A 12,670-nucleotide genomic window follows, 5' to 3' on the forward strand; every position below is an offset into this window, starting at 1 on the left:
TTACAAGCTCCAGTGAACATGAACCTGCAGTCACTGTCATAAAAGGTAAGATTAGTTTTCTGGAGCGTGAACCCATGGATGGCATTGGGCCCAGATTCTGTTATCAATGTCTTAAGTGAACTCCTTGTACAATAAGGTGGACTATTCGTCTCACAATCTACCTCGATATGATGTTGCACTTTATTATTTTACCTACACTGCTATTTGCCTTTAGCTTTTACACTTTATTCTGCAGTGTTATTTATTTGTTGAGAGCTACAGCCCTTTGAAATGCACCGCCCAGCAAGACATCAATTTAACCCTTACCTAATCATGGGACAATTTACAATAACCAATTATCCTACCTGGTATGTCTTTGGACTGTGGGAGGAAACCACAGAACTCCGAGAAAACTAATGCATTCCACGGGAGGACATACAGAGATTCCTTCCAGAGGATGCTGGGATTGAACTCTGAACTTTGACACCCCAAGCTGTAATAGCATCATATTAACTGCTATGCTACTGTGGTGGCCAGTATTGCAAGATTTTGTCTTGTCTTATTCTAGCTCAATGCACTGTGTAATGATTTGAATGGTATAAACTATGCAAGACAAGTTTTTCACTGTATCATTGTACATGTGACAATAATAAATCAAAACCAATTCTAACACTAAGATCAATCTTCCAAAACACTTCATCATAACAGAAGTGAGTGCTAGAGGTTTATAGTGGTTTGGGCAGCTCACTCTGCTCTTCTTGGACACCAGTAGGATTGATTCCATTTTGAAGCAAGCAGGAAACTCCTACTCCAGCAGAGACTGAAGATGTCCTTGAACATTCCAGCCAATTGGATGGCACAGATTTTCAGTATCTTGCCATACACACCAATGGGGTCTGAAGCTTTCTGAGGATTTGCAGTCTTCAAGGACATTCTGATATCAGCCTCAGAGGCAAATATCACATGGTCTTAATGAAATCGGTGACAGTCATGGCATATTCAGTCAGATCGGAAAATGAATGCCTGAATGAAGTCTCACCCACTCCTCGAAACGGTCCCCTAAACACTCTTCCACCTCCCTTGACCTTACCATCCCTGTTCTTGCCACTGGCACTGAGGTTCCTGCCTATGTATTAGGAGTAGAACTTCAGCAAGGTGATTGGACTTGCTAAAATGCAGGCACCAGATGGTATGGTAAGTTTGTCAGAGACTTCGCCAAGCTGGCCTGGTTGAAGTGTTCTGTGGTAATCAGGAAGACTTCAAGGTGTGCTTCCTCATTTGTGTTGGTTATGGTGCTCAGCTCCTCTATTGCCAGCTCCACATCTGCCTAGGTGGACTGAAACCAAGATAACGGAGAAAAATTCCCTCAGCAGATTAAATTGCTTGATAATAACTACTAGATTATCCAGTTTGGGGGGGGGGAATATTAATTCCATTTAATACTGTATCAGTTATAAGTGTATCAAGTGAAGAGTGCTCTTTGTTCCACGAGGATATGGGTGTGATGATCTATGGCTATGCTTCTGGGTTTGTAACTCAGACGCTTCAGGTCTGTCAATGAATGAATTTTGATTAATTCAGAATTCACAATACGTTGATTATTCTATTTGAATTTCAAAAAAAAACAAAATCATTCAGCTGCTGCATGAACCCAATCAGTTAATTAATGCCCTTTAAGTCAAATAGAAATAGCAGCCCCACCTAATTTATCCACAATTTACTTCAACCCTTCAGTCTCCCAATTATTACAAATCCCACTGGATCTCTGAAGCAGCATCCATGCGGCAGGATGGATGAGGTCAGACTTCACCAATGTCATTAGCATCTAGTGCTTCTTTGCTTGTTTCAAGATACCGAAGTCAACAGACTGTAGCACAGGAAACATTGAAGGACTTTTTGTGAATCTGAAGGTTTCCCTTCAGTGCAACATGGGAGAAGTGCAGAGGATATGCAGAACAGGGATATTTTCTGGAGAACAGAGGAGGACAGTAAAAATGTAACACAGAAGGATAGTTGGAGAAAATATGCTCATCTTGTCTGTTTAGGGAGCATTCTTCCCCTGACTGCCAGTGAGGAAAAATTGAAAGGAATCAATACTGTAATAGGAAATTTGCCACCTACTACAATCACAACTGGAATTTCAGGACAGGGCATACTGCAGGTCACTTTGTCAGTGGCTATAATGGTGACTATAACAGTGAGCTATTCTGTATACAGCTTCTTCCATAGGGAATGGTAAAAGAAAGACTTGGGGGGGGGAGGGGGAAGTTACCTTAAGTTAGAGAAAATGCTGTTCATGGCATCTGAGGTTACCCAGATGGAATATGAGGTGTTGCTTCTCCAACCTGAGACAACGGGGATGGTTGTGATGGTTTGAGGCCACTGTTGTTTAGGGATCTATATTGACAGGGAAATTTAAAGGGTGACAAAGAGATGTGATGCATTCCAGTGTGCAAAGAGGAGAAAGCAAGACAATATTACAGATGGATGCCTTGCAGCAGAAGTGGCCAGTTCTGATTATAGACAGAGAAAACCAGTTACCAGAACTTAGTGAATTTAGAGCAAGTCTGAAAGTCTACAACATGACCAGACAGAAGATAAGCTGTTGTTCCTCTAGCAGAAAGTGAAGTTTATTGTCAAAATGTACCAGGTACAATGATGGCACAGAGCAACATATAGCACAAGTAGCATTCACAAAGAAAATAAATTAATCATAAATTATACACAACTTTTACAAAATTGTCATGGTCCTCATAATAATAGTGCAGGAGGCTACCGACATGTGTGGAGGGAAATGTTAATACTGTTTCTTTTTCCAAGAATGTTGTCTGACCTGCTGAATGTTCACTGCATTTTCTAACTTTTGAATCAGAAAGTTGCTGCTCTGGGCTCACATCCTGGCCAGTTAAGGGAAGGATCAGATCTCTTTCCCTGAAGCAGAGGAGCTTCACCAGTGTTGTGATGCCTTTATGGTCACCATTACAGAAGGTGACACTAATCACAGACCTCTCGTTCTTTGTACCCCACTGCATGCACCTCCTACCTCAAGAAGATTACCTCCATTACAAATATGGGCAGAATATGCTCTGGGAAGTATGGCCGTGAAATCAAGTAAAAGTTGTTATAGTTTTCATCATCATTATCTGTATTTTCCTCTACTATCAGGCCAAAATATAGTTCTTGGTTTATCTTATATCAAAATAGTCCTAAGAGAAAGGTTTCAGCTCCATTTTAAATGGAATTTTGGACTGAGTTGTTGCATGGGATGTAAGGAAGATTTAGGAGGAACAATCAATCACACTAGACAACTTTGACACTATTATAGGTTTTTGCAAATAAAATAACGTGAGGCGTTTTATGTTTTAGGAAAAACCGTAACAACTCATTTACTATACTCCAAAACCTGAGCACAAAGCATGGTAACTGAACTTCACATGATTATTGTCACCACATCAGACCAGCCTCTTACAGTAAATCCCAGCTGAATGTCGGTGGTTGTGAATTTTGTACATTTCCACCAATTACATTACCCTACACAAGCCCTCCTCCTTCCCCAGGATTCACTAAAACCGGCATTGTGAGTCTGTCCAGAGCTCGGATGAACTGCCCATCAGAGGTCCTATGTTTCATGGGTGGAAGAACAGCAGGTCCCTCTGGCTTGTCCAGAGATGTATTAACACACTTATGATCATGACATGATGGCAGGAGCAAGGTAGCAGAATCATCCAAATCTTGGTGGACCGGTGTAAGGCAAGCTACTGAAACACATTCATGTCTACCCTTGTTATCTATGATAAAAGTCATTTCTCTCCGTTCCATCGCAGAACGACTCATCGTAAGTTGGCCTAAAGGGATGCTGGTGTACATCATGGTGGACCAAAACAAGGGAGGTGAAATGTAGGTCTACAGGAACCCAAGAGTGCTGTATGCGATGATGGGAGGGAGGAATAGGTGCAAAAGAATTGAATTTACTGAGGAGGATGGACTGACATTGAGAGGCTGACTAGGTGGTCGTGGTGTCAGGAATAAAATCACCTTGCACTCGCAATGGCTGCCCGTACATCAACTCAGCCATAGACAGCTGCAGCTCCTCTTTTGGAGCTGTTCTGAAACTCAGAAGAACCCACGGGAGATGATCATGCCAACACTCATCCATCAGGGAAGCCATTAGAGCAGCCTTTAAGGAGCGGTGAAACCACTCACATAGGCCATTGGACCGTGGGTGAATACGCTGTGGTGTGATGTAACTTAACGTCAAGGTACTGCTTCATCGCAGCCCAGAGGTCTGAAATGAATTGGGGACTGCAGTCAGGTGAAATATCAAGATGAGGTGCCAAACTGAGCAACCCAGGTGCTGATGAATGCCCGAGCCACATCTGCAGCCGTTGTCCACGCTAGAAGCTCAACCTCTGGCCGCTTGGGTGGTACGGTCCACCATGGTAAGGAGGTGTGTGAAATCATGGGGGGGGGGAGGGGAGAAGGAGGACCAACAAGTTCCACATTGACATGGTCAAACCATCACTCAGGGACCTCTAAAGGCATCAATGGTGCCTGAACTTGGTGGTTAATTTTTGCCCACTGGCACTCTATACAAGCTGCAGTACAATCATGCATGTCCTTCCTCAGGCCATGCCAAAAAATCCTTTAGTGCAACAAGTTTCTGTGAATCCTTCAAGCCTGGATGCGTGAGGCCGTATATGGAGTCAAAAACAGTCCATCTCTAGTTCGTGAGCACGAAGGGGCGAGGGCAACCAGTTGAGACATCACACAGGAGTGAAACGTCAGCTTCCTCAAACTTAATGTCAGCCAAACACAGGCCTGTGACTGTTGTGTTAAGCCTGGACCTCTGTGTCAGCAGCTTGGTCAGCTGCCATACTGGCATCGTCAACCTCTAAGTATATGGCCACAACCACTGGCCGTGAGCGGCAATCAGTCGCGGCATTATTTTTCCCCTTGATATGTCGTGTATCAGTCGTAAACACTGATATGTAGGCCAGTGGTGCAGCTGCTGTGCAGACCAAGTGTCTGATATTTTGGCCATTATGTGCTTGTGGTCAATGAACGCTGTGAAATGCTGACCATCTGGAAGAAAGCCAAAATGGCAGACAGCCTGATAGAGACCAAGAAGCTCACAGTCAAATGTCTGTACTTCCTTTTGGGAGGACAGAACTGCCAGCTGAAGGTGGTGTGTGGCTGCCAAATGCCACTGACCAACTGTTGGTGCACAGCACCGACAGCTAATCTGAAGTGTCAGTGGTAATGGCTATGGGTGCGTTGGGGAGTGGGTACACCAGTAGGGTCACATTAGAAAGCGTTTGTTTGGTGTCATCAAATGCCCTGGTCAAGATCGTTGGCCAGTCAAGCACATGATTAAGGATATTGCCTTCAAGCACACTATACAGGGGGAGCACAAGTTCGGCAGCTTGTGTAATGAACCGATAAAAATTCCTGTAGTTTTTATTAATTATTATGGTGGAAAATCCTTAATAGCAGCTGCTTTTGATGGAAGGGACTTCACACTTTCTGTAGAGTTGTGATGGCCAAGAAAGTCAATGGCTGACAACCAAAACTGGTATTTAGCAGGGTTATTAATCAACCCGTGTTTGCTTAAGTGCTCGAAAAGTGTGCAGAGATGGGATACATGTTCAGGTTTGGATGTACTGGCTACAAGTATGTCATCCAGGTGAACAAAAAAAAGTATACGTCTTTTAATACAGAGTCCATCAGACCAAATAGCACGCGCAGAAACTCATAGAGGCAAAGCAGATTTATCACAGCCGTTTTGAGAATGCCCTTAGAGCACACAGGTACCAGATGGTTGCTCCTAACTAGGTCAATTTTGAAAGAAATTAACTTTCTAGCTAAGCATGTCAAAAGGTCTTGAATGTTTTGTACCAGGTAGCGATTGGGGGTGGTGAGGTTGGTGGTCTTATTATTGTGTTGCTAATCACCACATGGGTGGCAAACACCATCAGACTTAAGGACCATATGGAGGGGTGAAGCCCAGGGGCTATTCGACCGGTGTACAATGCCGAGTCTTTCCATGTTGGCAAACACAGCCTTCGCAGTTGCCGGATTTTCTGGGACCAGTCTACGCACGCGGTTGTGGACTGGTGGGCCAGTTGTGGAAATGTGCTGCTCAACTTCATGCTTTGAAACTGGAGAGGAAAAAGTGGGCTTGGTGAGGTTTGGGAACTCACCTTGCAGTCAGGTAAACTCGCATGCCATGATGCATGCGCTTGACAGAGTCGTTGTGGGGAACTTACTGGTAGAGCAGGGTAGTGACCCAGAGTCCTTGACATCCACAATCCAGCAGTTCTTAAGAATGACTAACAGTCCTTGGGCACACAGGAAATCTAAACTGAGTAGAGGTCCAGCCACTTTAGCCAGGATGCAGTCCCATGTGTAACATCACCCACTGAAGCAGGGTGTCATCCGTTGTGCCCCAAGAGTCAGGATCTTGCTGCCATTGGCAGCCTTCAGCAAGGCTTCACTGCTCTTTGACTTCTCATCAATAGGCGATGCCAGCAACACTCTGGCTTAAGCACCCCTGTCACACAAGAAGCACTGTCCTTGAAACGGTGTCTGTAATGAACAGTAGGCAAACCTGGCAGCTGGAACCCATGGTGTTGACAGACCATGTCCCGATGCACTGGCACTGTCGAAGCTGCAAGATAGTCGGCACGTCTTGGCATTTGTACCAAAGCCAGCGTGGTAAAAACATCGACCAGGCTTTGTCTGTTTGGTGACCCTGCTGACCAGGCTTAATGAGGTAAGGAAAGGAGGAGGAATTATGCACCTCTGCCTTGCTGAGTGTAGACTATTAGCCATTTTAGCAAGCTCCCTATTGTCCTTCATAGGTGCCTTAGCGAGGACTTTGCAAACTTGATCAGGCATTTCCTGCATGAAGAGTTGTTTAAAAATAAAACAAGGATGTTAATTTCCCAGGAGACACAGCATGTGGTCCATCAGCTGTGATGGCTTGGCTTTGCTGAGGCCAAAGGAAAGGAGAGCAACTGTTTGGCGTGCTGAGACTCCAATAGTCCAAAAATCTGTAAAAGGTGGGTTTTCAGCAATCAGCAATCAGTATTTATTGTCTTCAGGCAGGTTTTCAAGTAGACTCAGCACTCTTGCAGCCGTGGAGTTGCTGAGCGACACTACCATATAGAAATATTTGATGTTGTTGACAGAGATATCTCACAGCATGAATTGGGCTTCAGCTTGTACAAAGTAAGCAACAGCATCTTGCTCCCAAATCTCCGGCAGTTTCATAGTGACCGCGTTGGCTGACATATTCAATAACTCTGGAATTATCCTAGAGAATCAGGGTCATCTATGTAGGTTTTCATAAACAAAACAATGTGAGGTGTTTTATGTTTGAGAAAAAAAACGTAACAACACATTTACTGTACTCCAAAACCTGGACACAAAGTGCGGTAACCAAACTTCACATAATTATTCACATCAGACCAGCCTCCTAAAGTGAAACTCAACTCAATATCGATGACTGTGAATTATGTACGCTTCCACCGGTTACATTACCCTACACCATTACTGCCACAATCCAACAATGGCCATCTCAATCATGGTCAATATGCCTCCTCCACTGAGGCAGAGAAGGGTAGCCAAGCAGGTTCTGCTTCTGATGTGGCTGTTGGGCTTAAATAACTGGCAATGTGTACAAGATATAAGATGTGGGTGCAGTTAGTAGTAGATGCTACATTTGTAAGGATGCAAAATAGCAAATAATGTTCTATTTTATTAAAAGAGAAACATTAGTAGAAAAATAATAAGATTATAGTGGTCTCCTCCAACTTGAAGACATGAACATTACATTCTCCAACTTCCGGTAATTTCCCTTTCTCTCCTTTCTCTCTTTTTCCATTCTCCAGTCTAGCTTCATTCTTACCCCTTCTCTTCTCTTCACCTACCTTTCACCTCTCTCTGGTGTCCTTTCTCCCATGGTCCACTCTCCTCTCCTATCAGTTTCCTTCATCTTCAGCCGTTTACCTCTTCCACCTATCACCTCCCAGCTTCTCACATCAATCCCCCTCCCCCACCCACAGACCTTCCCCCCTCTCCCTGGCTTTGTAAACAACCTGCCAGCTTGTAACCTTGCCCTCCCCACTTTATTATTTTGGCTTCTTCCTCATCCTTTCCAGTCCTGATGAAGGGTCTCAGCCTAGAACACTGACTGTTTATTCCTCTCCAAAGATGCTGCCTGACCTGCTGAGTTCCTCCAGCATTTTGTGTGTGTTGTATAGGATTATGATGGATTGGGTAGTACTTGAGACTTAACAAGCATATGGTAGGATAAGGTGTTCACTTATTGGGAACACTAGTGCCAAGTTATTGGTTTTCACTTTATTTTAAATCAATGCTTAAAGATCAGAATTTTGCTGCTCAGGCCAGCATTAATTGCCCAGCCGCAATTGCTCTGGAGAAGGTGATGGTAAGATGCAGCAGTCCTTCTGGTGAAGCTTGTGTTGATGGGCAGGCAGGTCCAGATTTCGATCCAGTGACACTGAAGGAATGGCAACACGTTCCCAAGTTGGGATGGTGTGCAATTGGAAGGTACCCCTGCAGGCAGTGGTGATCCCATTCCACCTGCGCCCCTTGTCATTCTTGGTAGCAGCAGTCACTGCTTTGGGGATTGTTGTTAGAATAGCATGCACTTTGTAGAAGGCCCACACTAGAGTCACAGTTTTTTCTAATAGGGGAGTGAATGGCTGTATAAGGTGCTAAAGAAAGTGTCAATCTAGCAAGTTGGTTTAACTTGATCAGTGTCGAATTCCTTGAGAACTGTTGGCACTGCATACACCTGGTCAAGTGCAGTGTTTCATTACACTCCTGCTTTCTGCCTTGTGGAAAGGCCTTGGGGTGTTGGGAAGTAAGTCACTTACCTCCTGCCACCTCAAGGCCTTCATGTGACCCTATGTCCAGGTCCCTGCGTCTTTGAGTTCCATGGCTATCAATTCCCCTTTCTATCCAAGTGTTTTCAATGACATCCAGGTTGTCCACAGATGGAGCCCATCTCTGTTACTTTCCACTACACTAAGTAGAGTCTAATACAGTGTTAGCTTATTTCAAAGTCTAGTCTATCCTGTAGTATGCCATTCTGCATCACATCCCACAACAACTTCACCTCTGTAATATTTTACGCCCTCTGTTCATGCTATTATGCAGATCCCTGGAGTAGTGCAAGTTAGTCATCAGTAGCAAAGACCTGTTTTAATTAGAACTCTCCATCTCATGTTATTGCACTTTACCCTTTCCCCCACCCATTGTTGCCGAGTCCAGCCATTCAACAGCAAGGTGATACACAGTTCGAGTATTGCCTGCACTGCAGGAAGATCCTATAATTATGCATGCTATTCCTTGTGCCCGTTTTAATCAGCTGTCAAATCCTACCTTCACTGCTACTGATCTCATGGGATGGACAATATACACTCAGTGGTCACCTAATTAGGTATACCAATAGACCTGCTATTAATGCAAATATCTAAATCAGCCGATCATGTGACAGCAACTCAATCCATAAAAACTTTCAGACATGGTTAAAAAGTTCAGTTATTGTTCAGACCAAACATCAGAATGGGGAAGAAATGTGATTTAAGTGACCATGGAATAATTGTTAGTGCCAGTATCTCAGAAACTGCTGATGTCCTGGGGTTCTCACGCAGAACAACCTCCAGACTTTACAGAGAATGATGCGCAAAAGAAAAAAAAACATCCAGTAAGTGTCAGTTCTGTAAGCAAAAAATACCTTGTTAATGAGAGAGGGCAGAGGAGAATGGCCAAACTGGTTCAAGTTGACAGACAGATCAGAGGAGAACAACTGACAGGAAGATGACAGTAACTCATATAACCACATGTTACAACAATGGTGTGCAGAAAAGCATCTCTGAATGCAAAATGCATTGAACTTTGAAGTGGACGGGCTACAGCAGCAGGCAACCCTGAACATACACTCTGTGGCCACTTTATTAGGTACAGGAGTTGCCTAAACAAAAGTGGCTACTATAAACTATGTTTGCCAGTGTTTGGTCATATTTCAAGTTCAAATTATAAATGTATCCATTGAGGGTAGGATGGCTATGATGCAAATGAATTGAAAGACAATTAGGTCGCACTGAGCTTGGATATTAAAATGCTGTCAAAACATTGAAGGAAGATTGATTGGGAAAAGGCAGCAACAACAGTTTAAAGTTCTGGTAATTAAAGCAATTAGAATCATCTTTAAACCTGCATGCAGCTGATTCTCTCTTGAGAACCCCCCTCCATCTCTTCCACCATTCCCGAAAGGACTTAATTATTAAGTGCCCAGTTGTCCAAGAGCTTACCTCCGTAAAGAAGTGATCTGTTCATTTGTCAGTCCACCATCTTCTTCTCGTATAATAAACAATTTCGTCTTCAGTTCAGTCACTTTGACAGGAAAACTTATCAGAAAAATGTCTTTAAAGAAAAGAAACATATTTGAAAATCAATCACTGACCATCTATAATTGATGATGTTCAAATTAACATCAGAAAAAGGAGAAAGCATGCTTTCCTCTTTTATTCAGTCTAATAGTGTATACTGTCTTGTTTTGACTTTTTAAAATTCTCAACTTTCAACAGATATGATTAACCCTGATCTTTCTTGTGCAACATTGGCTGGCTGATTTGTCCTCAATGACACCTGTGATAATATTATACCCAGGTCTGGATGGATGTAAATTAGGGTTCATTCAGATACATTAAAAGATGCATTCAATTTTGGATTGCGTTGAATCAAACCAACTCAGTACTTTATAAATAAATGCACTATCAGCACAGTTCAGCAAGGCTTTTTTCCCCAACTATCTTTCTGCAAATGCTACCCAAATTTACTTTTGGTGTTGTTAGATTAGATTATATGAGTTTTATAAACTCCAGAGTGCAATGAAATCTCTTGCTTACATGAAGCACACAGAGTAAATGGTACACTGGATAATAATACATACAAATAATAACCACAATGATAAGTGCAAAACAATGGTGAAGAGATAGAAGTATCCTAGGTAAGCTAAGTGTGCAGTTTGCAGTGACTGATGCCTCGGTATGTACACTTGCTTACTTTGCAAAATACAGTCAAAACTGCAATACTAGATTATGTAGCCTGGATGGAGGGTGAATAAACTGTGAGGAAAAGATTAACTGGAAGCAGTAAATCTGCTGTTTGGAAACATTTCCACATTATTTTCCCCTGTAATAGTAGAAGTTCAGGTGGATTTGTTCAACTGGAAATTGACAGCAAAAAAAAAATGGGTAATTCATCTTTGCAGTTGAAGACTGAAGAAAGATATACTCACCCTACAGCAGGGCCAAGTTAGTTGTACATGATATCACCTCTACATGGAAAAACACAGCTGCTCGTAGAAAGACAAAAGTATCAGAATGCGTATATGTCCTTGTCCCCTACAAGCCGTTTCAGGAGCAAGGCCTTCAGCCAGCACAAGAGATTATTAGACTGGTTGTTAATGGCAAACGTCGGCAGGCAACACGTTTACCAAACATTATATCAAGGTAGAAACTTCATGCAGTAAAGAGAAAAAACGCGATCATTCAGCTTGATGAATTACTGACTGACGTAAGTGGGAAAATGGCAACTGACATGTAGATGGATGACTACAAAAAGATATCCATTATTTGACAATTACTTGCACTCCATCACGCCAGTCTATAAATTCAAGGGCAGAGTTTTAACAAGGACAATTGCAAAAGTGGAGAGACAGCTAGGTGTGAGATTTTAAAATTACACATGAATACTCTTGGATATAATCACATTTAAACAAATTTATTGGAGTAATAGTTAAGAATACCAGCATAATTCTTCGACTGTAATCCAGAATATCCAGAATTAAATAATCCCATTCTTTGATTATACGTGATCAACAAGAATCAGATTCTGGAGCCCCACATATTACAAGAGGCTACAAAAATGTAAAATCCTTATTCAAGTAAGTATTGCAAACTAGTGGTCAAGGTACAACTCAGATACTAGAAGTAAAATACAGCACCTGACACTGAATTCAATTCAGAATTATTGTGAATTTAACAAGAAAAAGGAACACTGAATGAAGCCAATGACTGGAAAACTTGGCCCTGATCTGTTGCTATTTTTGGAAGATATCAATTTCAAGTTTAATTATCATTCAACCATACATGAATACCTATAAATACTGCCAAATGAAACAGTTTTCCTTCGGGGCCAACATGCAAAGCACAGTAATAAGGCACATATAACACATACAGTATAAGACAGCAGTAAAAGATACAATCACACTAAAAATATAACCGTTACACAAATCTCAGATGGAATTCAATGGAGACCTGTATCCCATTCTGTAGATGGTAACTCCATGGTTCTTAAAAATTCAACAACACTGTAGTATAACTTATTTTAATATATCAACGCATGTAATTAACAGGTGAAGCAACAATGAATGGCTTGTGAAGAAAATGCCAAGAGCAAGGTACCAGTTTTTCTCAACTCTGGATGGTGTCCAGCTCATAGAAGAAGAAGAAGAAAGCCCTTAACTCTGAGTGGAGTCATCAGGACACCATCATGACAGTGGTTTTTTAGCAGGCTTTCTTATTTTTATGAGACCGAGTTGCTAGCTTGACACTCAATCCAGCACAGATGGAAAGCGTGCAAGGGAGCCTGCTGG

At 42.4% G+C, this 12,670-nt stretch overlaps 1 protein-coding gene across 1 annotated transcript in view; it reads right to left on the reverse strand.

The window, feature by feature from the left end:
* Positions 1–12,670, reverse strand: part of LOC134342855 (disheveled-associated activator of morphogenesis 2) — a 160,546-nt gene that overhangs the window by 69,623 nt on the left and 78,253 nt on the right. The window contains exon 9 of the mRNA XM_063041495.1: positions 10,323–10,434. Within this exon, the coding sequence (XP_062897565.1) occupies positions 10,323–10,434 (112 nt within the window). The remainder of the gene's footprint in view (positions 1–10,322; positions 10,435–12,670) is intronic.

The sequence above is a fragment of the Mobula hypostoma genome, chromosome 2, assembly GCF_963921235.1.
Source record: "Mobula hypostoma chromosome 2, sMobHyp1.1, whole genome shotgun sequence".
In the NCBI taxonomy this organism is placed as follows: Eukaryota; Metazoa; Chordata; class Chondrichthyes; order Myliobatiformes; family Myliobatidae; genus Mobula; species Mobula hypostoma.